This window comes from Copadichromis virginalis, linkage group LG20 (genome assembly GCF_057382275.1).
Source record: "Copadichromis virginalis isolate Kocher_CV1m ecotype Utaka linkage group LG20, C_Virginalis_male_GT1.1, whole genome shotgun sequence".
NCBI classification, from domain to species: domain Eukaryota; kingdom Metazoa; phylum Chordata; class Actinopteri; order Cichliformes; family Cichlidae; genus Copadichromis; species Copadichromis virginalis.
This window is the reverse complement of record NC_140637.1, coordinates 313,902-340,844: the sequence shown is the minus strand read 5'-3', so window position 1 is coordinate 340,844 and position 26,943 is coordinate 313,902. Positions and strand designations below refer to the sequence as shown.

The window sequence follows — 26,943 nt, the reverse complement described above, 5'->3', positions numbered from 1 at the left end:
ACAATACCTGAACATAAAGAAGGGTTATTCTAAAGGCCCGTGGGAATGCTGTGCCAGCACAAATGTACAGAGAGGGCACAAAGAGAGTAAGGAAAACTTGTCAAGGAGAGCCGGAAGAAGGATGACAGAGAGAAAGCGAGAGGAAGATAATCATGAAGGAGAACAGGAGAAAATAAACCGTTTAAAAGGAGTTGTGCTATAGATGCCAAAGTGCAGGTTGGTTGCTTTGCGTGTGTGTGTTCACGTGCACTCCCACATGTTTATTACCCTTGCCTCGTTTTAGATTGCCAAATCACAGCATGAGCTTTCTGCAGGTCAAAAATACATTACTGTGTTTTAAATGAAACTAAAGTCTGGGGATGAGCTTAAATTACCATTCATTAGCATCCTCTTACCGAGCCAGGTATTCCTGCTGCTGCTCCACAGTATAAGGTTTGCATGTATATGTATGGAAATTCACCTATGAAGACGAGACGTGCATGCATAAGCGCACAGCGATAAGCAAACATACATCCACATACTTGATTAATCCCCCAGCGGTGCGTAAGCCCCCACCCCGCCCCGACAAAACGAGCTCTTCACTTAAACAGCTCGCAGTATCCTTCGAAGAATTTCTCTTCGATGAATCCATCATTTTGCTTTAAAATGCAGGAAAGTAATACAACCGAAAGCATGCTCTTTGTAGCCACACCGAGTTTTAAACCCAACTCCTGGCTTTTATGTGAAAATGGAAGACCTTAGAAGAGTGAGTGACTCACATTACACTGTTCAGTAAAAGCAGTTGTTCTGGTAACTGAGAGATTTACTGACACTCATATTTTCTCATACCCCTGGATACACAAGCTGAAGTGCACTTGGACATGTTTGCACACAAACACACACAGTGACACAGTACATCAAAAATCATTATGTTGGAGTAGAATTTCTCCTCTGTGTCAAAGCTGTGCAAGAACTCCCTGCAAGCACCACAGTATATCTGCTCCTCCGTGTATTGCATCTCTTCTTGTTGTTGTTTTTGTCTCAAGCTGACTGTCTAACGCAAGTTATTTGACAACTTGGGTGGAAAAAGAGACAGTGGACTTTGCGCTAACTATGATGCATGAGTAGGGTAACTGAAGATGCATTTAAGCCGACACCTAATACAGTGGCTCAGGAGTAAAGATGCGGCGCGCTATGGGAATGGACACTTTCTTGGTTTGTTTGCCTTTTTTTAATGCAAAACTGCTAACACAGCGGCACAAAAGCAGCCCGATAAATTGAATTCTCCGCTTTAAATACAGAATGACACTTAGCTGCTTAATTCATCCAGGATTTACCTGCTCCGCTCCAGGCTCCCACCATAACTGACTTTCAATCCAAGGAATGTGTAATCGTGTAGTCACTATAAATCATTCATAAGTATCACTGGAGATCAGAGTGAATTCATCACAGGAGATGAGAGTGCATGTTTTAGTAGAGCATGATTTGATCTATAACTAAAATATCAAGCATGCAAAAGTGTTGAAGCTCAACCGCGATGGGTGACAGGATGATGCCATTCAGAGACTTGTTATGGTATAGACACTCGCCAACATCTGGTTACTCTTCTTTCTCTCTCTGTTTTTGTAGAAAGCCCGTTTGGCCAGGATACGAATATCCAAGACAGGAAGCTCCAATGCCTTCCTCCACAGCAAGCGTAATGGTCTCTTTAATGAAGCTCTAGAGCTCACGGTAAGACTCGCCTTTAAAGCACAGACACCTCGCTGTTGCATTGTGGTCTGACACGCTTGCATTTGTTGTGTTGTGTTGTGTTTTTAACTGACAAGACAAAAAGCCTGACCTCTGCGGTAACTAAGTCATGAGATACAAGCCCTCCTTGTCTGTTTTTTAATTACGCCAGCATCCCATCAGAGCAGCTATCTGTGGTCTCATTCTATAAGCGGCACTTCTAATGCGAGCATCTCTGAGCCCAGCTGCCCAGCTGAGGAACAAGCTTCGGGCAATGCAGCAGGAAAAGTAAACACAACTCAAGGATGTTCCATGCCTCACAAAAATGTTGCGGTTCATAAGCACTACAGTGGCCCGAGGCTGACACAGAACAAAAACAAGTGCTTCTTCCACCCGCTCGCTCACTTTCTGTGTCTCTGTTGCTTTGTCTCTCTTCAGTGGCAATGGTGGAAACCGGGATGGTACCAGCAGTGCACAAGCTGTAGCAGAAATAACGCAACTAATTTACATTCATGCCTGAATAGAAGAGGGGTGACTGCGATGCTATCTGCAGTCATGCATGTCACTCTTGCACAGTGCTGTGAAGAAGGATTTGCACCCCCCCTCCTGATTCCTTATCTTTTTGCATATTTGTCCCACTTGGTTGTGTTTCAGATCATCAAATAAATTTTAATATTAGACAAAGATAACACCAGTAAATATAAAATGCAAGGAAAAAAGTCATCTGTATTTGCCTCCTAAACCCAATAGCTGGTTGTTATTGTCTCTTTCTTAGTGTTGGATCATGAACTCAGTTCTTTATATGCTCTTGTGGGTTCTTTGTGTCCTCCTGGATGAACCATTAATGTGCTCTGGGAATAATTTTGGTAGACCACTCCTGGGAAAGTTCACCAGTGTTCAGAGGCGGGGAATCAAGGTCCAGTTCCGCCCTGGTGGGAGAGGCGATGACAAAAAACACACACACCACGACCTCTCCAGATCTGGAGAACCATGACATCAAGCCTGGCTGTGGTTAGTGAAATTGAAGCTTTCCAAAAATTGTGGTTAATCACAGTTAATTCATGATTTAACAAGAAGTGGCAATTGCTTTTTCACACAGGGCCAGGTAAGTTCAAGTTTCCAATAACAAACGAAAACATCCTTTAAAAACTGCATTTTGTATTTACTCGCGTTACCTTTCTCTAATAGCATCGTTTGTTTGACAGTCTGAAACATGGAAGTGTAATAAATATAAATAAGGAACCAGTAAGTGGGCAAATAGCTTTTAGCAGCACTGTACATGAGTACATATGGCCCTGAATACAGCTTGCCTGCACATTTAACACTGATGGATAAATCTGCTTTACTGAAGGTTTCCTAACACTTTTCTTAAACAGTGTTAACAGAAACCAGAGCTCTGAGACGATATTTTGATATTTTTTATGACTTGATTGCCTGTAACATTTTCCTGCCTCATTAGACTGTCCTGTCCAGTTTCAAAATTTACAAAAAAAAGAAAAAATAATGAGTTAAGAAGATTATTGTTTGGGGGGGTTTTCTTACCACCTTACTACTAAACCAATCGCCAGAGGGAAAAATAAGTAATTGAAAAAAGTAATTGACTTCTCTGTTAAATAACACTGCGAGAAAACAGATAAATGAAGCTTTCATTAGGTTTTAAATATTTTCTTGTATCATCTCACATGCCAGAATGGATTTTGAAATGGCACCAATTAAAGTGCTAATAGACTGCTTATGCCTAAAGTCAGCAAAGCTAAAGATCTGTGCCAGCTCAATAATTGTAATTGCTGTCAAACATGGGTTTAATTGTACTGAGGCTATTTACCAACAGTACATACAGTACCATGCCCAGCAAAACATTGTGTTTTGTCACCCAGCGGGTCAAGCTGTTTCCACTCTACAGTATGGTGGCCACCTGGGTGGTGAGCCATAGCCGCCTCCAGACAGACTGCTGATATCGGCTTTGAGTCGCATGTATAGAGAAGGGCAGAAATAGCTCGACCTAAACACCTGTGTTTTACTGCTGTGTTAGGTACAGATAAGCAGCGCGAGCACAGGTGCGCGGTGTATTCAGCGCAAGAAAGTTCCCTCTCAGCACAGAAACCTCTGCTTACACCGCCAGCCAGCCACTTAACAAACAGAAAATTGCTACTACAAATCTTCCAAACATGGCGTTTCACTTGCCTCTCGGCGGTGCTGTGGAGCATGCAGGATCAGGGCAATGCTTTTTTTGGGGCTTTGTTTTTTTATAAACAGCTGAATTACAGATTCTGCTAGGAAGAAAACTGATGCAACGTATTGAAAGTCTGCATGCGAAACACCGCCGTAATTCTGACAAGTGCAATCAGAGCATTCGGCAACATACTGAAGAGAACGTCTTCCCAGGCGCAAGCTGAGGCTATTATGCAGAATAGTTTTGCCAATAAAATAAATAAATCTGTATTTTCTGGGTAGTGGCTCTTCATACAGCATGGATAAATAGAATTCAAAATCCTTATATAGACAGAAAAACTCCAAATGCTACCTTAGAAAAAGTTGTACATGAAGAAAACAAACAGAACATTTGAACATTTATTCTCACTGTAACTAAAGAACACATAAGCAAATGAACTGCTTATCTTGCTCTCTTTACTTTGTTAAGAGATCTGCGAGTTTCCCCGAGACTCGAAAGACCGCTTATTCTCTGACTCACCTCCAAACTGCAGCACTAGAAATAGCACCTACTCGCAGACAAGTAAACACAGACACAGAAATGGGGGATATGAAAAACAAGTCATTATGAGTCGCCTGTTGCAAGGCTTCGTAACAGCACCACAGGAGGGGAAATGTCACAATGGAAATTTTTATATCAGTTGTATATACTGTATATCTATTAGCATCGAGTTGCATCTCCATTCCAGCACAGATCAATGCGCCGGCTCAGCTGATGTTAAAAGAAATGCCTCTCTGGGTCTGAATAGTAATGTTCCACTGATTGGCATGACTGGAACCCTGACAGCAGCCTGTTCTGAGTACTGAACTATAAACACTAGTAAACTCTGTGTGTGTTCTCCCTTTGTCTTCTTCTCAAGCAACTTCCATACAAGATGAACCTTTCGGATCAGGTACTGAGGCAGCCGTTGGTCGTACACCTCCCACAGCTGATTATTGTCTCTCTGCAAAGAAGCATAGCATAACATTTATTTTTGTATTTGTGTGTGTGTGTTTCAGGGTTCCACTGAGGATGAGAAACGCTTAAGCAAGTCTACCTCTCTTTTAGAGAGCCAGCATCACCACCTGCTGCACTGCTTGGAGAAAACCACAGTGAGTGTTCTCATACTCGAGCTCTTTGTCATAATAATATCTTAGTTCCTGTTTCACAGAGCTGAGGAGGCTCTGTCTGTATACAACTCGAAATTGTGCCGTCATCTATAGATTTCTTTGTATCTGGGGTTCATTAGGTGAAAAAAACTGACAGCTTGGCGTAATGTGTAGATCGACAGTATTTTTATGTCCAAGTACTGCTAACCAAAGCGTGATATCCAGTGCTTTGTGTTGCACTTACGATACACCCTCGACATGCCTGTATGTCCGTATAGATGCGCTCTCTGTTTCACAAGCATGACTCGCACACAAGCTGTCACTATTTAAAGGCATTTGTCTGCACTCGCTTAAGTCCAGTGTAGATGTGTTCACCTGTGTTTTGCTCAGATGCGAACTGCAGCCCGCTGATAGGTCTGTATGTTCACAGCCTCCGAGTGACCCCTTTCATGTGAAAGTAGTATACATTGTTCATATGATGATGGAAAAATGATTCAGAGCTAGCCTGTGAGGCTGTAATGGGCCTTCAGAGGACATTGGCTTATATTAATTTCCTGGAGAATTTTAACCAAACCTGCCATTCGTCTTACCCTTACTGCTACTCTGACCCTAACCTAAGCCTAAACTTAAGATATAACGATTTATGTTACAGGGATCTGTTTTTTTATGGTTATATGTGGTCATATCAGATTTATGTCCCCATGACATGAGTAATACTTGGCACACACACACAGCATGGACACTCACATAAAAAATAATCACACTTTCTGAGTTATTGATCTAGGCAACAAAGCAGAAAATGTCAGGATATATGAAGCCATGTACATAGATATAAATGCTGTAAATTTCACGTGATTTTTTTATGACACCCTGTCTCGCCGTCTCCCTCCCTGTCTTGTGTCTTTGTAGAACCACGAGTTTGTGGACGAGCAGTATTACCAGCAGAGCTACCTGGAAGGCGGGCTGCAGAATTACCCGTCCCGAAGCCCCTCCCTTTCCAGTCAAGACGGTGTGACGGGGACGTGCTGCACCCGGCGAACCAAGAAGCACCACACCCCTTTACCGAACGCCAGTGCCCCAGCACACATGCAGCCTTTGACGCACACTCACACGCACCCACAAGGCTTGCAGGAGCTCAGCACCATCCACATCCAGCCTCTCAGCACCAGGTGAGATCAGGGTAACAAAAAGCCAAAGCAGTTCCATCTCATACACTTGGACCGCTCAAGTGAAACTCTTGAGATTAAGACGTCTTTTGAGATGTGCTCATTTTCCCCCGGCTAAGAGAGCAACTTGAGTGTTTTGCAGTATTTGCCTGTTACACAGAAAACAGAGTATTATAAGTATCCTCTTGAAATAGCTTCTCCTGTGCTCTGACAAGGTGTTGTATAGACACGCAAGGCTGGAAGTTGATTTTCAGTACTTCTGGTGTTTGTTTGGTCAAAGTGGTTATATTGCCTTTGTTGGGCTGTTCTGTGTGCAGCCTTTTGTTTTGTTTTTTGGTCGTTTTTTTATGATGTTTTTAACTATTTTAATTAGTTTGACTTTTTGTCCTTCTGTCTTGTTATAGTTTGGCTTTAGTTTGAGGATTTTTCTTTTTACTTTGGGGAATTATAACCAAATAACACCATTTACTGGTTCCATTTTTATAGATTTTGTTAACTTTGAAAGGGCTCTAAGCTATCACCCCACTGAAAGTTGCCATCGAAGAGGAGAGAGGAGGATTTCTCACTCTGTCCTCGGCACTAATCTTCACAAAAAGGAATATTTCTCTATGGATTGCCCTAATCTTTGCTTGTCTTTCTTAAATTTTCCTTCAGCCGCTCCAGTCTGAACATGCGCGTAGATGAGCCAGCCCCTCTGAACTGCCAGAGCAGCCAGATCACCACAGCAATCATCAGCATTCCCACGCCCCCAGTGACGACTCCGGAGGGTGACGCTCATCTGCCGGCAGGCCCCGCCCACCAAAATGTTGTGAAGGTGTCTGCACTGTGAAGACTAGAGTGCAGGCGCGTCACACAGAAAGACAGATTTAAAAGGGAAAAAAAACTCATCGAGACAGACGGAGGGACGGAAGAGGACAGAACGACGGAGGAGAGAAAGCGTTCAGTCCTGGTCTGGCCTTGGTTGAGCCTGCCCTCTGCTGGTCATGTACTGTAACGACATGGACTCCCCGTGTGGACGGAGGATGGCTTTTAGATACAGTGTCGTCATGTTAGTGGTTGGCGTACGTGTTCGTGCGAGTGAAAGAGTGAGAAACCCCTGTAGGGAGTCGTTTTAGATAAGCGGGTGAGTGAGTGAGTGTCTCCCAAGTGTCAGTGGTGAGCTCCCCGAGTAAGTCATGTGTCACTGTGCACAAAGCACCTTTTCTTATGATTTACGCTTCAGTTTGACGTTTTAGCTGGAGATGTAAGGAAACCTCAGAGGGAAACAAAGAAATAACAATAATAAGACGTAATCAACCCACCGCCTCGTCGTTTGTTTTCTCTCCATAGATAAATATGGCTCCAATCCTTTTCAGCTCCAATATTATTCCAATTTGAGTAAAATTCCAAAAAGATTCTGATGGTTTTCATATTTTCATATTTGTGAATGGGTGCGTGTGAATTTATTTTTTATTTTTGGGGGCTAGATAGAGGAATTGTGATCTTTTGGATAGAAGGTGTGTGTGCGTGTGAGCGTGTGTGTTTGTTCCTCAGCTGATTGAAAACTTGTGTTTCAGTTCTTCTGAAAGTCTCTGTGGCTCAGTATGTGGTATATTTGACTAGCTGCCACTCTGAAGGGTTCAGCACACACATTTCTGTCCAAAGTTCTCAGCTACAAGGCTTTTACACGACATGTGCCTGTTCTGCTGGAGTTTAAAGATATTTATTCGTTTTTTTCTAGCTTTCTGAATTTCTCCACGTTCCCCATTCATTCCCACTTTTCGGCTCTTCCAGCCTGACGGACCTCAAATATCTCGATTTCCCTGATGTAGAAACCAAAAAGTCTATTTTTAATTCAAAACCATCACAATTAAAAGCACAAGGCGTTCGCTGAGAATTTCTGACACAAATCTGTCCTGAGCCTGGGATCTTTGTGAATATTGTTAATAGAATATTTTGTAATATTTGACCATTGTTTGGCAGAACCAGTGAAGCTGTCCTCTCGTTCTCTCTCTTTGCCTCACTCTGTCTTTCTCTCTGCGCTCTCTGCATTTCTCTCGCTCTCGTTGTTGTCCCGTTGTATCCCTTCCTCCTGTGTGAACAACAGTATGCTTTCAGTAGTCTTTCTAGCCGTCGACGTTTTTTCTCCCCCAAACTCAGCGGGCATTTTTTTTGAAGTTGTTGAGTATATGTACTCTATGTGGTTAGGAAACTTGGTGTTTGTACCTTTTGTCCTCCTTGGTGTTTCAGATGATTTATTTACTTTATCTTCTGGAAAAATTAAAGCAGGGAAGTCTGTTGTAATGGTGACCGCAGAGACACGAGGACACTGGATGAGCATCAACAGATGTCTGTCACCAAAAAAAAAAAGTGTTGTTCTGTCTGTTCCCTTGAAGACCGATATGTATTATTTCTCATCTAATCCCATCAAAGTTGAGCTTTGTAACTCTGGATTATGACTTTTTTAAAAATCTTGAATGTCATTTTTGGGTTCAGCGACCCCAAAGAGAAGTCTGTCTTCGTGTGGATTTTCACCAAAAGAGGAAAGAGCAGACCAACCACCCGCTTTGCTCCGTGTAGATAAAACGAAACGGTGATAAAGAGCACAAGGAGCGAGCCAGCGTTTCACCAGTGTAAGCCAAGATCTTATTTCAAAGGCAGTATTTGAAATCGTCTACAGCCTCATTTACAGAACCTTGGGGATGCCGTATAAAATATAAATTACTCAAAAGGCAATGATTTCCAAAGAATTTAAATTGTATTTTTAACTGAAACTAGTACAAAGACAACACACTTTTATGACAATTTTAATTTGATGCCACCCACACATTTCATTAAAGTAAGAGGACAGCTGTGCTGCATACACTCTCTCTTTCTCTAAAATTGTAAATGCATATGAGAAATATTCATTTATGAAGTTTTGTTTTTCCATCCTTTTCTTTGTTCATGATATGAGCTTCTCGTTTGAGCCTCCTTTGTTTTATAAGTGTGAAAGATCCAGACTGCAGACGAGTCATTTTAGTACCGCCTGATGAAGTTCAACCCGAGCATCAGAATGGGGAAGAAATGCCATTTAAGTGATTTTGAATGTGCCATGGGTGTTGGTGACAGGCAGGATGGTCTGAGTATTTCAGAAACTGCTGGGATTTTTCCACACATCCCAGAAAAAAGAGAAAATATGATGACTCAAATAACCACTCGTTCTGTCAACTAAAAACAGGAAACGCAGGCTCTGAAACACAGGGGCTCACCAAAATTGGAGTTCAGGCTGGTGGTGGTGGTGTAGTGTCCATCCCTTTACAACCACAGCGTGTCCATGTTCTGATAGCTGCCTTTAGCCACATCACAAAGCTCAAACTGTCTCAAAGCTGGTTCCTCGAACATGACCGTGAGTTCACTGTACTCAAATGATCTCCACAGTCATCAAATCTCAATCCAGTAAACTCCTTTGAGCTGTGTGCTGCTGATGTGGAGCTGACAAATCTGCAGCAACTGCCAGATGCATGATGTCAATGTGGACCAAACTGTGCAGCTATTAGAGGTGATTTTAAGCACATCAAGTTGTACAGGGAGTGCAGAATTATTAGGCAAGTTGTATTTTTGAGGAATAATGTTATTATTGAACAACAACCATGTTCTCAATGAACCCAAAAAACTCATTAATATCAAAGCTGAATGTTTTTGGAAGTAGTTTTTAGTTTGTTTTTAGTTTTAGCTATTTTAGGGGGATATCTGTGTGTGCAGGTGACTATTACTGTGCATAATTATTAGGCAACTTAACAAAAAACAAATATATACCCATTTCAATTATTTATTTTTACCAGTGAAACCAATATCACATCTCCACATTCACAAATATACATTTCTGACATTCAAAAACCAAACAAAAACAAATCAGCGACCAATATAGCCACCTTTCTTTGCAAGGACACTCAAAAGCCTGCCATCCATGGATTCTGTCAGTGTTTTGATCTGTTCACCATCAACATTGCGTGCAGCAGCAACCACAGCCTCCCAGACACTGTTCAGAGAGGTGTACTGTTTTCCCTCCTTGTAAATCTGACATTTGATGATGGACCACAGGTTCTCAATGGGGTTCAGATCAGGTGAACAAGGAGGCCATGTCATTAGTTTTTCTTCTTTTATACCCTTTCTTGCCAGCCACGCTGTGGAGTACTTGGACGCGTGTGACGGAGCATTGTCCTGCATGAAAATCATGTTTTTCTTGAAGGATGCAGACTTCTTCCTGTACCACTGCTTGAAGAAGGTGTCTTCCAGAAACTGGCAGTAGGACTGGGAGTTGAGCTTGACTCCATCCTCAACCCGAAAAGGCCCCACAAGCTCATCTTTGATGATACCAGCCCAAACCAGTACTCCACCTCCACCTTGCTGGTGTCTGAGTGGGACTGGAGCTCTCTGCCCTTTACCAATCCAGCCACGGGCCCATCCATCTGGCCCATCAAGACTCACTCTCATTTCATCAGTCCATAAAACCTTAGAAAAACCAGTCTTGAGATATTTCTTGGCCCAGTCTTGACGTTTCAGCTTGTGTGTCTTGTTCAGTGGTGGTCGTCTTTCAGCCTTTCTTACCTTGGCCATGTCTCTGAGTATTGCACACCTTGTGCTTTTGGGCACTCCAGTGATGTTGCAGCTCTGAAATATGGCCAAACTGGTGGCAAGTGGCATCTTGGCAGCTGCACGCTTGACTTTTCTCAGTTCATGGGCAGTTATTTGGCGCCTTGGTTTTTCCACACGCTTCTTGCGACCCTGTTGACTATTTTGAATGAAACGCTTGATTGTTCGATGATCACGCTTCAGAAGCTTTGCAATTTTGAGACTGCTGCATCCCTCTGCAAGATATCTCACTATTTTTGACTTTTCTGAGCCTGTCAAGTCCTTCTTTTGACCCATTTTGCCAAAGGAAAGGACGTTGCCTAATAATTATGCACACCTGATATAGGGTGTTGATGTCATTAGACCACACCCCTTCTCATTACAGAGATGCACATCACCTAATATGCTTAATTGGTAGTAGGCTTTCGAGCCTATACAGCTTGGAGTAAGACAACATGCATGAAGAGGATGATGTGGACAAAATACTCATTTGCCTAATAATTCTGCACTCCCTGTAGTTGTTGTTTTCTGTTTTTAAAGTGACCATTTTATATTGTTTTTATGGTCCTCGTTAAAAGAGCTTACTAGCTTTTTATGACTCTTTTAAACGTATTTTGTAACATCAATCATGAAATTGTCAAAAGATTTTTTTTTTTGTGATTCAGAGGCAGAACGGTGGCGTGGTGGTTCGCACGGTTACCTCACAGGAAGAGGGTCCTGAGTCCACCATGAGGCCAGGGTGTTTCTGTGTGGAGTTTGCATGTTCTCCCTGTGTTTGTTTGGGTTCTCTCTGGGTGCTCTGGCTTGATCCAAATGTCCAAAAACGTGGGGTTAGTTTTATTGGAAACTCTAAATTGCACATAGGCGCGAATGGTTGTCTGTGTTAGCCTTGCAGCGTGTCCAGGGTGTACCCTGCCTCTCGCCCTAAGACAGCCGGGATAGGCTCCAGCAACCCTGAAAAAGGATAAGCAGGAATGGGTGATGAAATCATCAAAATGTTGTTTTTGTTATTTAGAAATATATTCTTCTTCTTGTTGTCCTAACGTCCTTGGGCATAGTGAACTCTGGCACATCTTTACTCTGAAACACTCTTCGAACTCGTCACACATTCAAACTAAACTAATTAGTTGTGTTTTGTTGCCTGATCCCCAAATTCCTTCATTTCAAAACCTCTCGTGTTGCCTTTGTATTACTTTCAATTAAATATAGATATTAAACGAAGAACAAGGAATTGCATTGTATTTGATAATTTGCACAGCATTCTGACGTTGTTGGAAATTGAGTTGTAATAACGTGTTTGCTCACATGTAGCTGATGATGACTTTGCTGTAGACGTAGACTGTTTAAAACTACTGCCAAATAGCAGCAAATATTACAAACCTTTAAAAAATATATATATCTAAGCATCTTAAGATGAAGACATCTGAAAAGCTTAAGCAGTTTAACATATACATTTGTACGAAGCCTTAGAAAACATATCATAAGCCATCAGGTGGAGATATAACATACTGGTACAATACCAGTGCATCAGGTCCCTTGATTCTGTGCTTTAGTTCTGATCTTGAGGATAGCATCAACCCCTCAAAAAGCTGAACCTATTCTGCCACGTTGGAACAGGATGTGTTTTATCTCTGATATTCCTAGCAGTGACTTAGTGCTGTCACTGGTAGTTTAGTACTGTACACAAGAACAACCGCATAGAGGCAGTATTAGTGTTTAGTTAAACTGTGTGCAAAATTTACATGGGGTAAAAAAAAAAATAAAAGCACAGACAGAGCTTTTTTCAGTGTTCTTTAAAAAGTGGGGTTAGAGACAGTGTCTTTATATTTACAGCAAAAAGTCTGACATTTAGAATCTGTTAAATCTAGAACGAGGGTGTGACAGGTGTCGGCAGAAGCGAGGCTCCCTGCTTTTTTTTTATTTCAATTTTTTGCTAAAGACGGCGGTTAATTTCCTGCTTCCCTGTTTCACAACAGGTTGTTTTGTGTCAGCTGCTCTTACAAAATGACACAGTTTGAAATATATGTAAACATATATTCTGCTCAAGGTGTCAAAAGATTTCATTTTTCTTTTACAAACAACTAAAACAGGTCTGTTGTTGTGTTCGTCTCTCTTTCTCTGTTATGTATCCTCCTTTGATTGTCCTGTTTTTCTGGGCTCAGTTTTCCTCTTACTCTTTGCTTTGCCCTCCTATGCCACCTGTCGTTGTTGAGACTACTGCTGTGCGTAACTTGTCAGGTGTTGGATATTATTTATGACCTTGTCTTGTGTCCCAACTGTGAAACGCCTGATAAAACATCTATATCTGCCACTAATACATAATCTCTGGGCTCCCTTATTCACCCACCTTTAAATCAATGCTTTCAAGTGTGTACATTTTTACCATAGATTCGGCGTCTCTTCCAATAGTGCAGTCCTTTTGACCCAAGTGTTCATGTCAAAATATTCAACCTTAAGTCTCGCAATTTTGGGGGGGGAACATCCTGGGATGAACAGGAAGATCGTGTTCCGAAACAAAAGAGCTAGGTAACAGAGGAGGAAATGAGGTCTATTGGAGCCTGCACACGGGTCAGCAGCATAACTTTCCAGCTCCAGCTGCTCAATTGTTTTCTTTTCTTTGGTAAAACTGAAGCAGTCGCTCTTCTGCATTTTTCTCGATAAATTGACTACCTGATAGAACGTCAATTAGCAAACCTGTGATAAACGCTTAAGCTCATCTTTTGTTGGGACGGCTGCTTTCTGTTTGGCTGTGGTTAAGCTGTGAAGACGCTGTGTTGGAACTATATGGAAAGGTCTTCTAATATTTACAGTGCATTTGAAGGTGAAATCAGCTAACCTTTACATAGTAACCTACTTAATCTGGGAGTCCATTGAGTTCAGTTTTACTTTATTTATGCATCACCAAATCACAACAACAGTCACCTTAAGGCTCTCAACAGGAGTGGGCAGTTTATTTTAATAAGGGCCTACGTCAGGAACTGGGACTGGTGTGGAGGGCCAGACTAATAAATTAATTTTATCCCTTTATAAGCTCATTCGCACAGCCCTCCACAACAGTCCCAGTTGATGACGGTTTCCAGTTCTCTATGAGCAGTATGGCAACTGTGGGAAGGAAAAAGTCAACTTTAACAGGTAGAAACCTCCAGTAGAACCAGGCCCAGGAAAAGGCAGCAATCTGCTGCAACCGGTTGTGGGTGAGTGGAAAGAGACGAGGGCTACATCCACACTAATGTGTTTTCGTTTGAAAACGCATCGTTTTCACTCCGTTTTGGCCTCCCGACCACACTGAGATGGCGTTTTCGCTCAAGGAAAACGCGTTTTGAAAACGCTCTCGAAAACGCACACATTTGAAAACGGTGCTTTCGCGTCGCAGTGTGGACAGCGAAAATTGAGACTTTTTCAAAACGATGACACATTTTAGTCATGTGATGCAGTCAAGTGACCAATTAAACTAAGATAGCGGAGGGTGTTATACAGCAGTTGTTTTGTTTGCTCTCAATTCTGACAGCCCTATCAGTCTGTACATGCTTCAGAGAGCTTTTCTTCATAATCTTTAACTCGCTTTTGCAACTTTGTACTTTTGAGTTACCCGCAGCAACAAAAATCCCAGTGCTTTTCCTTGACCTTTTGCCGCGACGTTTCAACGAGCCAGAAAGTAAATGAACGGCAGACATAAATGAGGCAGGTCGAATCGTATTGTGCTTCACGCATGCGTAGTACTGGAACGTAAGCGTTTTTGGCTATTTCAATGTGGATGCACAACTCTGTGAAAATAACTGAAAACGATGGTGTGGACGCAGAGCGTATTCAGACGAAAACGCTGTTTTCAAATCTATCCGGGCTAGCGCGGACGTAACCAAGAGCAGAGGGTGACTGGACAAAAGACTCACTATGCCAGAGTTTAATAATTAAATGCCCATAAAAATTATATTTTCAAGCTACTATTTCACACCAAAAAGCCAAGAAGGAAAATGAGAAGACAAAGGTATGCCAGATTACACAAGAACCACACTGAACATCTTTGGGGGGGAACCACACACACACACAATGGAGCACCATCAGTCATGGATTGGCCTCCCCACCGCCCGGACCTCAACATTACTGACCTGGTGTGTTTAACAGAGAACAAAGCGAAGGACAGCCAGCAACCAAAGAAGAGTTTTGAATGTCCTTCAAGAAGCCTGGAGAACTTTTCCTGAAGAGTACTCAAAGAAATTACAAGAAGGCTTGCTTAAGAGAGTTCATTCTGTGTTGAAAATTAAAGGTGGTCACACCAAATATTAACTTTCCAGCTTCACAGAATTGTACAAAATATGTTTTATGCCTTACATGCTGCATTTGCATTTATATTTCTATCCACCACTGCACATATTTCCAGTTTTTCTAGCAAGATGTAAAGAAATGAGGGATGGCTCAAGACTCCCTACAAGTCATACAAACCAGGCACCATGGCAACAGTAATTACAGCCAGCACTGGTGCCGACAAACAAAATCTAATCTTCATGAGGACCCGTTTAAACAGAATAAAGCAGCTGCACATGCACACTTACTCACTCCGACAGCGTTTGGAAGATTAAATCACCTTCCAATATGAAGAACACACATGCTAGATTAAGATGATTACAGTTAAATGCAGATGATTGGGACCTGGGTGGGTCTAACATGCTTTTACTCCAGGGACTAAAGATCATCTTTGAAATGGTTTTTAATGTAGTCAAGAACTATCAGGTAATCCTCTTCAAATCCATTTTAGAGCAGAATACTGCAGTGAGTCTAAGAGGGCATACCGTCAGGAGAGACGCACAGAGGCCAACACAGTACTGCACTTGAAATTTACTTTTTACATCACAACTTGACTGGGAAAAAACAAAACGTGTGTAATTTATTAGAAAAGTATTTATGACACCAACATGTTATGGGGGAAAAAAACGTATACTAGCCAAAGTGCAAATATGAATCAAGTGGCGCAGTAAAGACACTTTATGTTTGGAAAACAGGATGATTTAAGAAAGAAAAAAAAAAAGCCTGGTCACGGTATCCACAACTCATTTTCTCATCAGTTCTTCCATGTAGACGGCGTTCATACGATAAGCTGCCATCCAGTTGTAGGCTACATTATAGTAGCTTTGGTAGCCTTGCTCTTGAAACGGGGACACGGAGGCGTAGTAATCATTCCAGGCGCTGTAGCAGGCTCTCCAGTACGTTTCAGCACACCACTCGTCCTCTTTGTCAGTGCAATCTCCGTCTTCCTTCTTCTCCCTCTTCCGGTCCCTTTCCATCTTTTCTTTCTGTTTTTCAGTCTCTTTTTTCATCTTTTTTGATTCTTCTCGGCGTGCTGGGGCCGGAGCTGTCTGATTGGTTCGCCTGCCTGATTTAATGCTCAATGCAGATTCCCGGCTATCGGGAGGAGGCACAGCTCTCCCACGTGTTGCACACAGTGTCTGGTCAGAGTTTCTGAGTGGAGGAGTATAAGCCTTGGGTTTGGTGGGGCTTGCTTGTTGTGTGGGTGGAGAAGGTGGATGTGTCATTGCAATCTGAGGCTTAGTGACAGCTCTGTTCTCAGCTCCTGTGGTCTCATTTGAACTTTCCAGTGTCGCATCATCTTCCATGTCAGATTCAGAACTGGAAGAACCAGAGATGGACCTTGGAGGTGAAAAGTTAGATTTAAGCCGTTCGACATTTTGTGTAAACATTTGCGCTCCATCATCATCAAGTGTAAGATACTCCTTATGCCCATTCTGATCGCTGGGTTCACCATCCTCTCTGCCTCTGAACTCTCTGATGATCTCCACCGATCTCCCCGGACCTGTAGTGATGAAGTCCTGGAAGTCCCGCTCGGCCTCCTCAAAGGTCACAAACTTTGACCTGCAGTGCTTAAACGAGCTGAGAGGAGGGATCTTCGGCAGACTGTCTTGGAGCTCTTTTTGAGTCTGTGTCACCTGAGCAGGCAGAGTATCCTCTGTGGAAGATATCTTTCTAGCATCCTCTTCACAGACTGCCTCTCGCCTGGGCGTTGGATGCTTCTTCTCTGGCTTTCTTTGACTGCCGGGCTCCACAGCTCGATCCTCAATGCAATCAGACACAGAGACGTCAGGCTTTGCACGGCTTTTCTTCTCTGCTCTGGGAAACAGCCGGGATACCGGGTCTGGAGTGGACGCTTCAGTGCAGACATCCCAGTCGCACGGCTCATCCATCAACCTGGGCTCTATCGTGGCTAAAATGACAGCAGACAGATGAGACCGGAATGACTTTTACCGATTAATATTGAATCAAAAGTAGACATGAAGAGAAAAGTTGTGCGTGCTGCATGTAAAAGCCCCACAGAGACGTGAACAGGGACTCACATGGCAGCGCAGACAAACTAAGGCCACACTTCTGAGCGATGGCCATCATCTTGTTCTCCTCCTCGCCATGGCAACAGTAGGTCACAGCCAGTCCCTGAGTGCCTACAAGCAAAATGTAATCTGGATGAGGACCCACTTAAATAACAGGAAGGGATAAAGATGAATGCAAGAGTCGCGTATAATGGGATGGCAGCTGCACACAAACACACGTGCACTTAGAGAGCGTACAGAAGCTAAGATTGAATAACCTCAATTCTGGGAAAAAAAAGTTAAATGCAATTAAATGCAAATGACTGGGAACGTTCTGCCTTTGGTGGTTGGGCCAAAAATGCTATTGATTCAGAGAGAAAAGAATTTGCTAAATTATTTATAAAAAAACATCAGTCTAGGTCAAAGACATATGCCACCAGAAGAAAAAGCTTTGCAACATTTTTTTATTTTATTTTAGGACAATGTTGACAATGTGCCGGTGAATGGCCACTCAAATTGAAAGCAGCATAACTAACCTTTTCATCAATTTGTAAACTCTAAGTAATATTTTTCCCGGAGCTATTCTAGTCTGTGTTTCGCATCAAGCTAATTGCACATCTAAAGAATAGTGTTTCTTCCAAAATGTGAGATGGAGGGAGAATCAATTCTACAAAAAAATAAAAAAAATGATGCAATTTCTCTTCAAACATATTTTCCTGCTGCGGTGCCATTAGCCACCTGTGCTGCCTGACTTGGTGATGTGACAAGGTGAAAATGCTGAATGTCAAACAATGCTTGCTCTCGCTGCCTCTAAAGCAGCGCTGCACACTAACCAAAACGTCCAGCTCGTCCAATTCTGTGCATGTAAGTTTCCCAATCCTGCGGCACATCCAGGTTTATCACCAAGTTGACCTTCTCTGCATCTATACCTCTTGAAGTCTGAAATTGTGAAACACAAAGATTACTCAAAGTTATTAGGCTAACAGAAAAATGATTTCGAAAAATTCACGTAGATGTGTGGAAAGATGGAAGGTTTCTGCATCTCACCAGGTCAGTGGAGATGAGCACCCTGCACTGGTACTGCTTCAGTTTTGACATTGCCTCCAGTCTCTGGTCCTGACTCAGACCACCTGCAGAGGCCAGACACGACACCTCATTAAATCTGATAACGTCAACTGAAAGTCGCTGGCACGGAAGCATTAAAAATACACACATTCACAACACTGTATGAAGGTCATTTTAAATATGTGCACTGAAACGTTGCCAGGCAACACTGCAAATCATAAACCACCTGGCCAAAGAAATAAAGTCAAGAAATGAATGAATTCCAATGTCTAAAATTCAAAAGCAGCTGGTATACCAGTATAGAAATGCCTCAAATCAATTACCTGATTTTTCACCGTATTACCATTTTTATTGACTCATCCTAACATTACATTACATAAAGCAGTCTTACCAGAGATGCAAACAGCAGGCAGACCTTTGGAGGACAGGATGTCTGCCAGGTGCTGAGCCCTGTGGTAGCAATTCATCACATTAGCATTTGAGAAAGCTTTTTTTAAAATAATTAATCCTCAGATCTAATGCATTCTATATAAAACAAGTATAAAAAATATACTTTTTCTTGGCATTAAATGCAATCACATACCGTGTGTGTAGGTTTGAAAACACCAGCGCTTGGTTGAAGGGGATTTTACTAAACAGCTCTAGCAAGTGCTGCACCTTCTCCTCAAAAACCTTGTGAGGTAACGGATGGGACTGAACCAGCTTGTAATACTGCTTCAGACCTGACAGGGGGCGACACAAGGACGACATACATGCTGTCATTAATTCAACCTGACCTAACAACTTTGGTCCTTCGAGCAGGACGTGCTCTGTCAGTGATGTGTGTGAATTAAAAGGCTCGAGTTCTGAGCTACAGATAAATCCATTTTCTGACATTCACTCAAAATAAGCACAGAGCTTAAAATAGGATCCTGTGGAAGAGAAGAGTGTTTTTAACTTAGCCTTATTACTGTCAATCATATCTCATTCCCCAAGAATCTTCTGTCAGGAAATAATCCCATCAAACATGTCAGTTTGCAGACTTGGTTATCCATGCAGTCTTATTATGCAGAGTCTCTGTTGCTATGACAGCAATTTAAATACATTAGAAAATGTCAAGAGAGGCCAAAACTCAGGAATCTTTATCTTTTCCATTTATTAAAGTGGGTCTTACCTTTCAGGCCCATATCACTTGGATTTAGCCGTACAAAGGTGGGCTCTCTCATGTAGCGGGTGAGGTGCTGAGCAAGGGATTCTGGGTAGGTGGCGGAGAGTGCGAGCATCTGTTTGTTCACAGGCAGCGAGGAGAAGATCCAGCTAAAGAGGACCAGGATGATGGGTGAACTTTAGGTTATGTTGGTTTGTAAATGTGGTTACGACACGATATATAAACGGCTTCAGTCTAAATGTACTGCTTGCTCGCTACAGCGGCCTGCTGCTCATTTAATAGGAGTATAATCACAGAAATTGTATCCTCATACTTTATCTGTTCCTGGAAGCTGCCCTCCTCCAGCAGCTTGTCTGCCTCGTCCAGAACAAACAGTCTGATGCTGGCCGTTGACAACATGCCCAACTCGATAAGCTGCTTGATGCGACCTGAGCACACAACCGGAACACTGTTACCGAACAAAAACAACAGCGGCGTGGCAATTACGTGACGTGGCACTGCCGACTACTATCCCGGGTTCCTACCAGGTGAGCCCACGGCTACATGACACTTCTTCAGGTGGGTTTTGTCCTGACTCACAGGCCTGCCGCCAATGAAAACATGGCACTCCAGGCCCTCCATGGCACAGCCTATGGCCATGACCACCGAGTGGATCTGCACTGCTATCTCACGTGTCGGAGCCAGCACGAGAACCTGCAGGAGGGAAAAGTGTCCAAAATGAAAAAAAACAAAAAGGCTTATACTCGATTGGGAGAAGATTAAGGATGAACAGTAAGACCCCAGAGCTAATAAGATTACATTTGTTCTACAAGACCAGGTGTACCTCGTCTTTATCAATCATTCTTCCCTTTCATTCATGCATTTGACACTAAGCAGCTTAAATTCAGCAGAAGGCCATCTGCTGGTCATGAAATGATTAAATAATAAAACTTCCCCTTTCCCTCTTCTGATGATGTTTTACTTTAACCGTCCGAGAGCAAACGTAGGTCATATCCTCATAATCAAATATTACACTGACCTGGGTTGAAGGATTCTCCAGGACCAGAGAGTCCAGGGCGATGGTGCAGAACACGCATGTCTTTCCTGTCCCAGACTTGGCCTGCACAATCAAATCTAAAAGAAGAGACTCAGTGAGCGATGCACAACAGGGCTGGCAAATGACAGTTTTGGCATCAGCAGTTAATTACCATGACTGGGTGAAGTACTGCTGCCTAATCCTCAGCATCAAATCAATTGTCTCCCACCATGGTTTAAATTAACAAGTGTTTACCTCAAGTACAATGAAATTAACTCATTCACTGCCAGCCATTGGCAGTGAATGAGTTAAACCCATTGACTCATTCACTGCAATTGACGGCTATAGACGTCAATGGCAGTGAATGAGTTAAGCACATTCTGCATCACCGCTGCAGCCGAGAGCTTTTTCAACACACGGGCAACCTCCAAGTGGAAAGCAACTATTCTGAATTTGTACCTCGTAAAGGCTGTAAAATGTTTAAAAGCAATAAACGCTTTTGATCCCCAAGAGTGATTTAGCACCATGATGAACAGTTGTGGTATCTATGATAGTCAAAAGAAGGACTAAAATACTTAAACTGTTTTCTCTGCAAATGATTTAAAAAAAAATGACCACTTTTCAACTAATGTAGTTGTTTCGAGCTTTTCAAAATAAAATACTTTTAAATATCCTTTAGAACTAAAAGATTTGTTCACATTTGACCACGGCTTTGAGGCAAGTTCACAACAAAAGTCAGTGTACAGTCTGAGTGTAGTACAGCTACAGTAGATGGAAACTTGATTTTTCTAACAATAAATTTCTGTGATTATTGAACAAAACAAAAGCAATATTCCTAAAAATAGTAATAATGTTTTGCCACCATTTCCAATACCATGAAAGCTATGAGGATTAAAAAGGAGTCCATCCGATGAGCATTTTTAACCCAAGCTAAGCTGCTCTACTGTTTCGTAATTCAACTAGATTTGGACTCATCAGATATCATAATCAGAATCCTTTATTATTCCCTAAAGAATTATGTGGTTACAGTTGCTCCAAGACAATAACAACGGTAACAGACCGAACTAAAAGTTCACAAAATAGAAGAAACTCTCTAATATATAGCTCAGTTATGAATATCCAGAATATTACACAGATGAAATACATATTATTGAAACAGATAGAAGCTGAAAATGTGTAATTTGATATTGTATGAAGAATTTTTATAAGGAACTACATTAAAATGTAATACATGATTGAATTATTCAGAGTAAAAACAATTTTTGGAGTACAGCTGAAGTTGCGGGGCCATATTAAACCCTTTTCTAAACTAATAATATAGCAGACCTCTGCAGTTAGTCGATAAATATTCGGACAGTTACACAAAGTTCTTTTTCCCTGTGTACACCTCACAGTGGATTTCATGTCCACCCCAGTCACCCCAGTCATAAACTGTTCAGACTGCTTCCATCAGGAAGGAGGTTCTGCAGCATCCGGTCCCGTACCAGCAGACTGAGAGACAGCTTTTTCCATCAGGCCATCAGACTGCTGAACACTTCATAGACACCTCAGCTTCACTACTGGAACTTTAACATTATGCACTCCATACTGTACAGTAACGCCACTGTTTTGCACATGTCTCAACTCTGTATATTTTATTTTATATATTTTATTTATTGTTTACTCTATTTAATTTGTAAAATATGTGTACACACACACACACACACACACACACACACACACGTAGAAAAATATTTAGTATACACATCCAGAAATGCATATACTATTATATATTGTACATATATTTATTAGTTTCAGATGTAGCCATTCTTGTATTTTGCTTGTTTACATTATTGTATTTGCACAACTCTGTTGCTTGTGAAGCTCGCACACAAGAATTTCACTCACATGTGCTGTACCAGTGTACCTGCACATGTGATGTGACAATAAAAGTGATTTGATTTGATGAAGATGTGACTTTCAACTTATTTCAAGGGGTTCAACAGAAGTATTGCATTAAGTGTTCGAGAATCAGAGGCACCATCTGTCAAAGAGGGCGGAGTTAATGTTACAAACTACGACTGTGAAATCGCAGGGATGCATGGCTGCCTGTGAATCTGGACCTCGAGTGTTTACTGACGATGTGCATGCTGGTAGCAGGAGCAGGATGTACCTTGAAGTGTAAAGGGGAATTCAGATTCCTCCAAGTGCTGCAAAACTGATGGAGCACTGCATCACAATGCAAACGGAAAATGACTCAGAGCATACAGCAGAAGCAACCTGAGAGTTTCAGAGGGCAAAGAAAGTGGGAATTCTTCCTAAACCAGCTGTTTAGGGTCTGGGGTCTTACTGCTCATCCTTTTGTCAAACCTCTGAATTAAAGCTGAACGTTTTCCCTTCAAATACATTTTGACAATTTGATTTAAAATTCACAAAAAAAAAGCATCAGTGTCCAAATACTAACGAACCTAACTCTAACACACCCAGCTATTGTACAAACAGATTTTTAGATCAGATACACGATGGTTTGTCTCTACTGCCATGATATCAAATGTAATAACCTTTTTACATTACGTTCTTTTAATAAGCCTAGAAGAGCTGGGAATCGAACCGCCAACCTCCCAGTTAGTAGATGCGCTACCTGATTACCCACAGCCAAGTTTTATGTCCTAGATTAATAATCTGCATAAATTTGCCCATAAGTGTGTTTTTTGATTGCAGTAATAATAGTGATAACAGTATTTTTTCATTTCATATTTATGAGGAGATGCATTGGATAAGCGGACGATAATGGATGGATGGATTTATGAGGCATAATATGTCACATCACATTAATCATGTGCGTCTAAATATTTACGACCAGTATGCTTTGCAACAAAAAATTAAAATACTTTAAAAAGCTGTAAAAAAAAAAAATAATAATAATAATAATAAAAATCTTAACTATAGTGCCAGTCATGTATCTGAGCAGACATGCAAATTATAACTGATGGTTAACAGACAGATTCTGATCCCTGATGTATGTAAATGCACTAATGTAAGTTAGTGGTTTTATTTCGCGTGCATACATAAGGTATTTTGTTGCTCTTCTTATAAAAATCAATTATAAGTTTTATACACTGAAAACTTTAATATTCCTGCCCCCAGCACACACACATGTGGACCCTCCCGCAGTTTTGTTCTGCACCCACCGAGTCCGCAGCGGCCGAGCGGGATCGCCTTGAGCTGGATCGGAGACGGCTTCTGAAATCCCGCGGCGGACAGTCCGTCCAACACGGGCTGAGACAGCAGCAAGGAGCCGAAGTCGATCCCCTCCGACAGAATCACGTCTTCGGTCCGTTTTCGCGCTTCGATATCGTGAGCTGCTTTCCTCACGGAGGTAGCCATGTTTGCTGTGCTGTTCACTGCCGGTGACCCGGGTAAAAAAAGCAGAGCCACAGCTGCGCTTTAGCCCCCTCTAGCGATGCGGAGGGGGAATTAATTTCTCTGCACAATCATCTGGGTGTGATTGGTCGATTACACACTTTTTGGCAATAAATCGTATATGGTTGGAAACCCTGTTTATTTCCCCCTTAGTGGTGCAAAATTTTTAAGGAAAATGCATTTGTGGGCTGAGCAGCAGAGTTGACTATGTGGGCTGTGCCCATGAAAAACTTGCAAAATCTTCTCTCCCAATGCCAAAGAAAGTATTCTGCTATTGAATCTTGTTTGGTGCAGTTTATGGGATTGAATTTTTGAAGTCTGAAGAGGCATATTAGCAATTTAATGGTTTATTCATTTGGTAGCATGTGGAAGAACCATCTGAGAACCATACCTCCTCCTCATGCTGGTCACCAGCTTGGTCACGTACTGCTGTGGGATGGTATCCCATTCTTTAAGCAGCATTTGTTGCAAGTCAGCCAATGTGTCAGTGTTGGTGACTCTGGCACGAACAGCACACCCAAGTTGACACCAGAAGTGTTCAATGGGGTTGATGTCAGGACTGCAGGCACACTATTCTATCATGCCCACTCTTGAACTCTGAAGATAGTCTCTGATAAACCTCATTCTGTGAGGCCGAGCATTATCTTCTTGGAGGATAGAGTTCGGTCTCAGACAATGGAAATAATGAATTGGTATTGGTTGGAGAATTACATGTTGAGATCTCTTTGCATTAACAGTACAGAAGTATTCATTTATGGCAAAAGGTCAATAACCCAAAAGTTCTTATTGATGGCCTTTAACAGATCAGTGCAGGAAACTGTCTTTTGATGAGGTTACAGCCAATGTTAGTTAGTGTCTTAACTCTTAAAAAGGATGAATTATTCATTGAGGTTTTTCACCATGCCAAGAAATTGCAAATGTAATCACATATATAGGGAGTGCAGAATTATTAGGCAAATGAGTATTTTGTCCACATCATCCTCTTCATGCATGTTGTCTTACTCCAAGCTGTATAGGCTCGAAAGCCTACTACCAATTAAGCATATTAGGTGATGTGCATCTCTGTAATGAGAAGGGGTGTGGTCTAATGACATCAACACCCTATATCAGGTGTGCATAATTATTAGGCAATGTCCTTTCCTTTGGCAAAATGGGTCAAAAGAAGGACTTGACAGGCTCAGAAAAGTCAAAAATAGTGAGATATCTTGCAGAGGGATGCAGCAGTCTCAAAATTGCAAAGCTTCTGAAGCGTGATCATCGAACAATAAAGCGTTTCATTCAAAATAGTCAACAGGGTCGCAAGAAGCGTGTGGAAAAACCAAGGCGCCAAATAACTGCCCACGAACTGAGAAAAGTCAAGCGTGCAGCTGCCAAGATGCCACTTGCCACCAGTTTGGCCATATTTCAGAGCTGCAACATCACTGGAGTGCCCAAAAGCACAAGGTGTGCAATACTCAGAGACATGGCCAAGGTAAGAAAGGCTGAAAGACGACCACCACTGAACAAGACACACAAGCTGAAACGTCAAGACTGGGCCAAGAAATATCTCAAGACTGGTTTTTCTAAGGTTTTATGGACTGATGAAATGAGAGTGAGTCTTGATGGGCCAGATGGATGGGCCCGTGGCTGGATTGGTAAAGGGCAGAGAGCTCCAGTCCCACTCAGACACCAGCAAGGTGGAGGTGGAGTACTGGTTTGGGCTGGTATCATCAAAGATGAGCTTGTGGGGCCTTTTCGGGTTGAGGATGGAGTCAAGCTCAACTCCCAGTCCTACTGCCAGTTTCTGGAAGACACCTTCTTCAAGCAGTGGTACAGGAAGAAGTCTGCATCCTTCAAGAAAAACATGATTTTCATGCAGGACAATGCTCCATCACACGCGTCCAAGTACTCCACAGCGTGGCTGCAAGAAAGGGTATAAAAGAAGAAAAACTAATGACATGGCCTCCTTGTTCACCTGATCTGAACCCCATTGAGAACCTGTGGTCCATCATCAAATGTGAGATTTACAAGGAGGGAAAACAGTACACCTCTCTGAACAGTGTCTGGGAGGCTGTGGTTGCTGCTGCACGCAATGTTGATGGTGAACAGATCAAAACACTGACAGAATCCATGGATGGCAGGCTTTTGAGTGTCCTTGCAAAGAAAGGTGGCTATATTGGTCGCTGATTTGTTTTTGTTTTTGAATGTCAGAAATGTATATTTGTGAATGTGGAGATGTGATATTGGTTTCACTGGTAAAAATAAATAATTGAAATGGGTATATATTTGTTTTTTGTTAAGTTGCCTAATAATTATGCACAGTAATAGTCACCTGCACACACAGATATCCCCCTAAAATAGCTCAAACTAAAAACAAACTAAGAACTACTTCCAAAAACATTCAGCTTTGATATTAATGAGTTTTTTGGGTTCATTGAGAACATGGTTGTTGTTCAATAATAACATTATTCCTCAAAAATACAACTTGCCTAATAATTCTGCACTCCCTGTAGTTTTGGGGAGCAATATATTAGTGATTAGTAAAGTGCTTTTTTCTAAATGGATCCATAGATCTGTTGGGCAGAAAATGTATCTTCAAGGTGAATTTCATTCAACAAATCACAATGTCATTTTTTTTCTTTTATTGCACCTTTTCTTTTTTAGCTTTATGGATTCATTCATTCAGAGTTGTGTAGGTATTAAGGATGATTATAAACAGAGACACTGACACTGAGCTCATTCTCAAATAAGCCACTCTTTGTGTCATTAAGTAACTCAATCAGGCTAACATCTCATTAGTTTTTAACAAGAGAACATAAAAAGGTAGGGATAGGTATCCATAAACTACCAGTTTATTCCATTATTGGCTCCAAAATGTGTGACAAACCAGCGGGAATTCTGTAGACATATCGGTCGATCCTGTATGAACGTTTTGCATCATTATTAGCAGCTGCAAATTGAGCAATCATGGAAAGTGCAGTCTTAGAGGCTATCAGACAGACTTATTCTCTCCACAATCCGGCTCGGCGGATTTTGTTTTCTGAGAATTGCAAATCATCTGCGGCCTCCTCTCCTCTTACTGGGCTTATTTAGAGGGCCTCGCTTCCCTCTCAGAATATCAAGCACGCAGTATCTGTTGAACAGTTTTGTAGTTGTTCTGATTGCTACATTATTTACCAAATGATTAAAAAAATACTAAACACATACCTGAACCTGCTCTTTCTTTGCCTTGCTGACAATGTGGCCATTTTAGAG

At 41.9% G+C, this 26,943-nt stretch overlaps 2 protein-coding genes across 3 annotated transcripts in view; one reads left to right on the top strand and one right to left on the bottom strand.

Annotated features, from left to right (window-relative positions):
- kcnd3 (potassium voltage-gated channel, Shal-related subfamily, member 3) overlaps window positions 1-13,108 on the top strand; it is a 128,123-nt gene extending 115,015 nt beyond the window's left edge. The window contains exons 5-9 of one of the 2 annotated variants that reach the window (XM_085444703.1): window positions 1,609-1,710; window positions 4,779-4,811; window positions 4,918-5,010; window positions 5,917-6,176; window positions 6,828-13,108. In XM_085444703.1, the coding sequence (XP_085300829.1) occupies window positions 1,609-1,710; window positions 4,779-4,811; window positions 4,918-5,010; window positions 5,917-6,176; window positions 6,828-7,002 (663 nt within the window). In that variant the 3' untranslated portion in view covers window positions 7,003-13,108. The remainder of the gene's footprint in view (window positions 1-1,608; window positions 1,711-4,778; window positions 4,812-4,917; window positions 5,011-5,916; window positions 6,177-6,827) is intronic. The other variant, XM_085444704.1, reaches the window with a different exon arrangement.
- Window positions 13,109-15,623: 2,515 nt separating this feature from the next.
- ddx20 (DEAD (Asp-Glu-Ala-Asp) box polypeptide 20) lies at window positions 15,624-23,691 on the bottom strand. Its single transcript, XM_085444170.1, has 11 exons — window positions 23,478-23,691; window positions 20,311-20,405; window positions 19,817-19,985; window positions 19,606-19,720; window positions 19,299-19,441; window positions 18,729-18,867; window positions 18,537-18,595; window positions 18,128-18,210; window positions 17,914-18,019; window positions 17,111-17,212; window positions 15,624-16,980 (listed from the first exon to the last, which is right to left on the bottom strand). The coding sequence occupies exons 1-11, from the start codon at window positions 23,671-23,673 to the stop codon at window positions 15,812-15,814; spliced, it is 2,376 nt and encodes a 791-aa protein (XP_085300296.1). The 5' UTR covers window positions 23,674-23,691; the 3' UTR covers window positions 15,624-15,811.
- Between the last annotated feature and the right edge of the window lie 3,252 nt (window positions 23,692-26,943).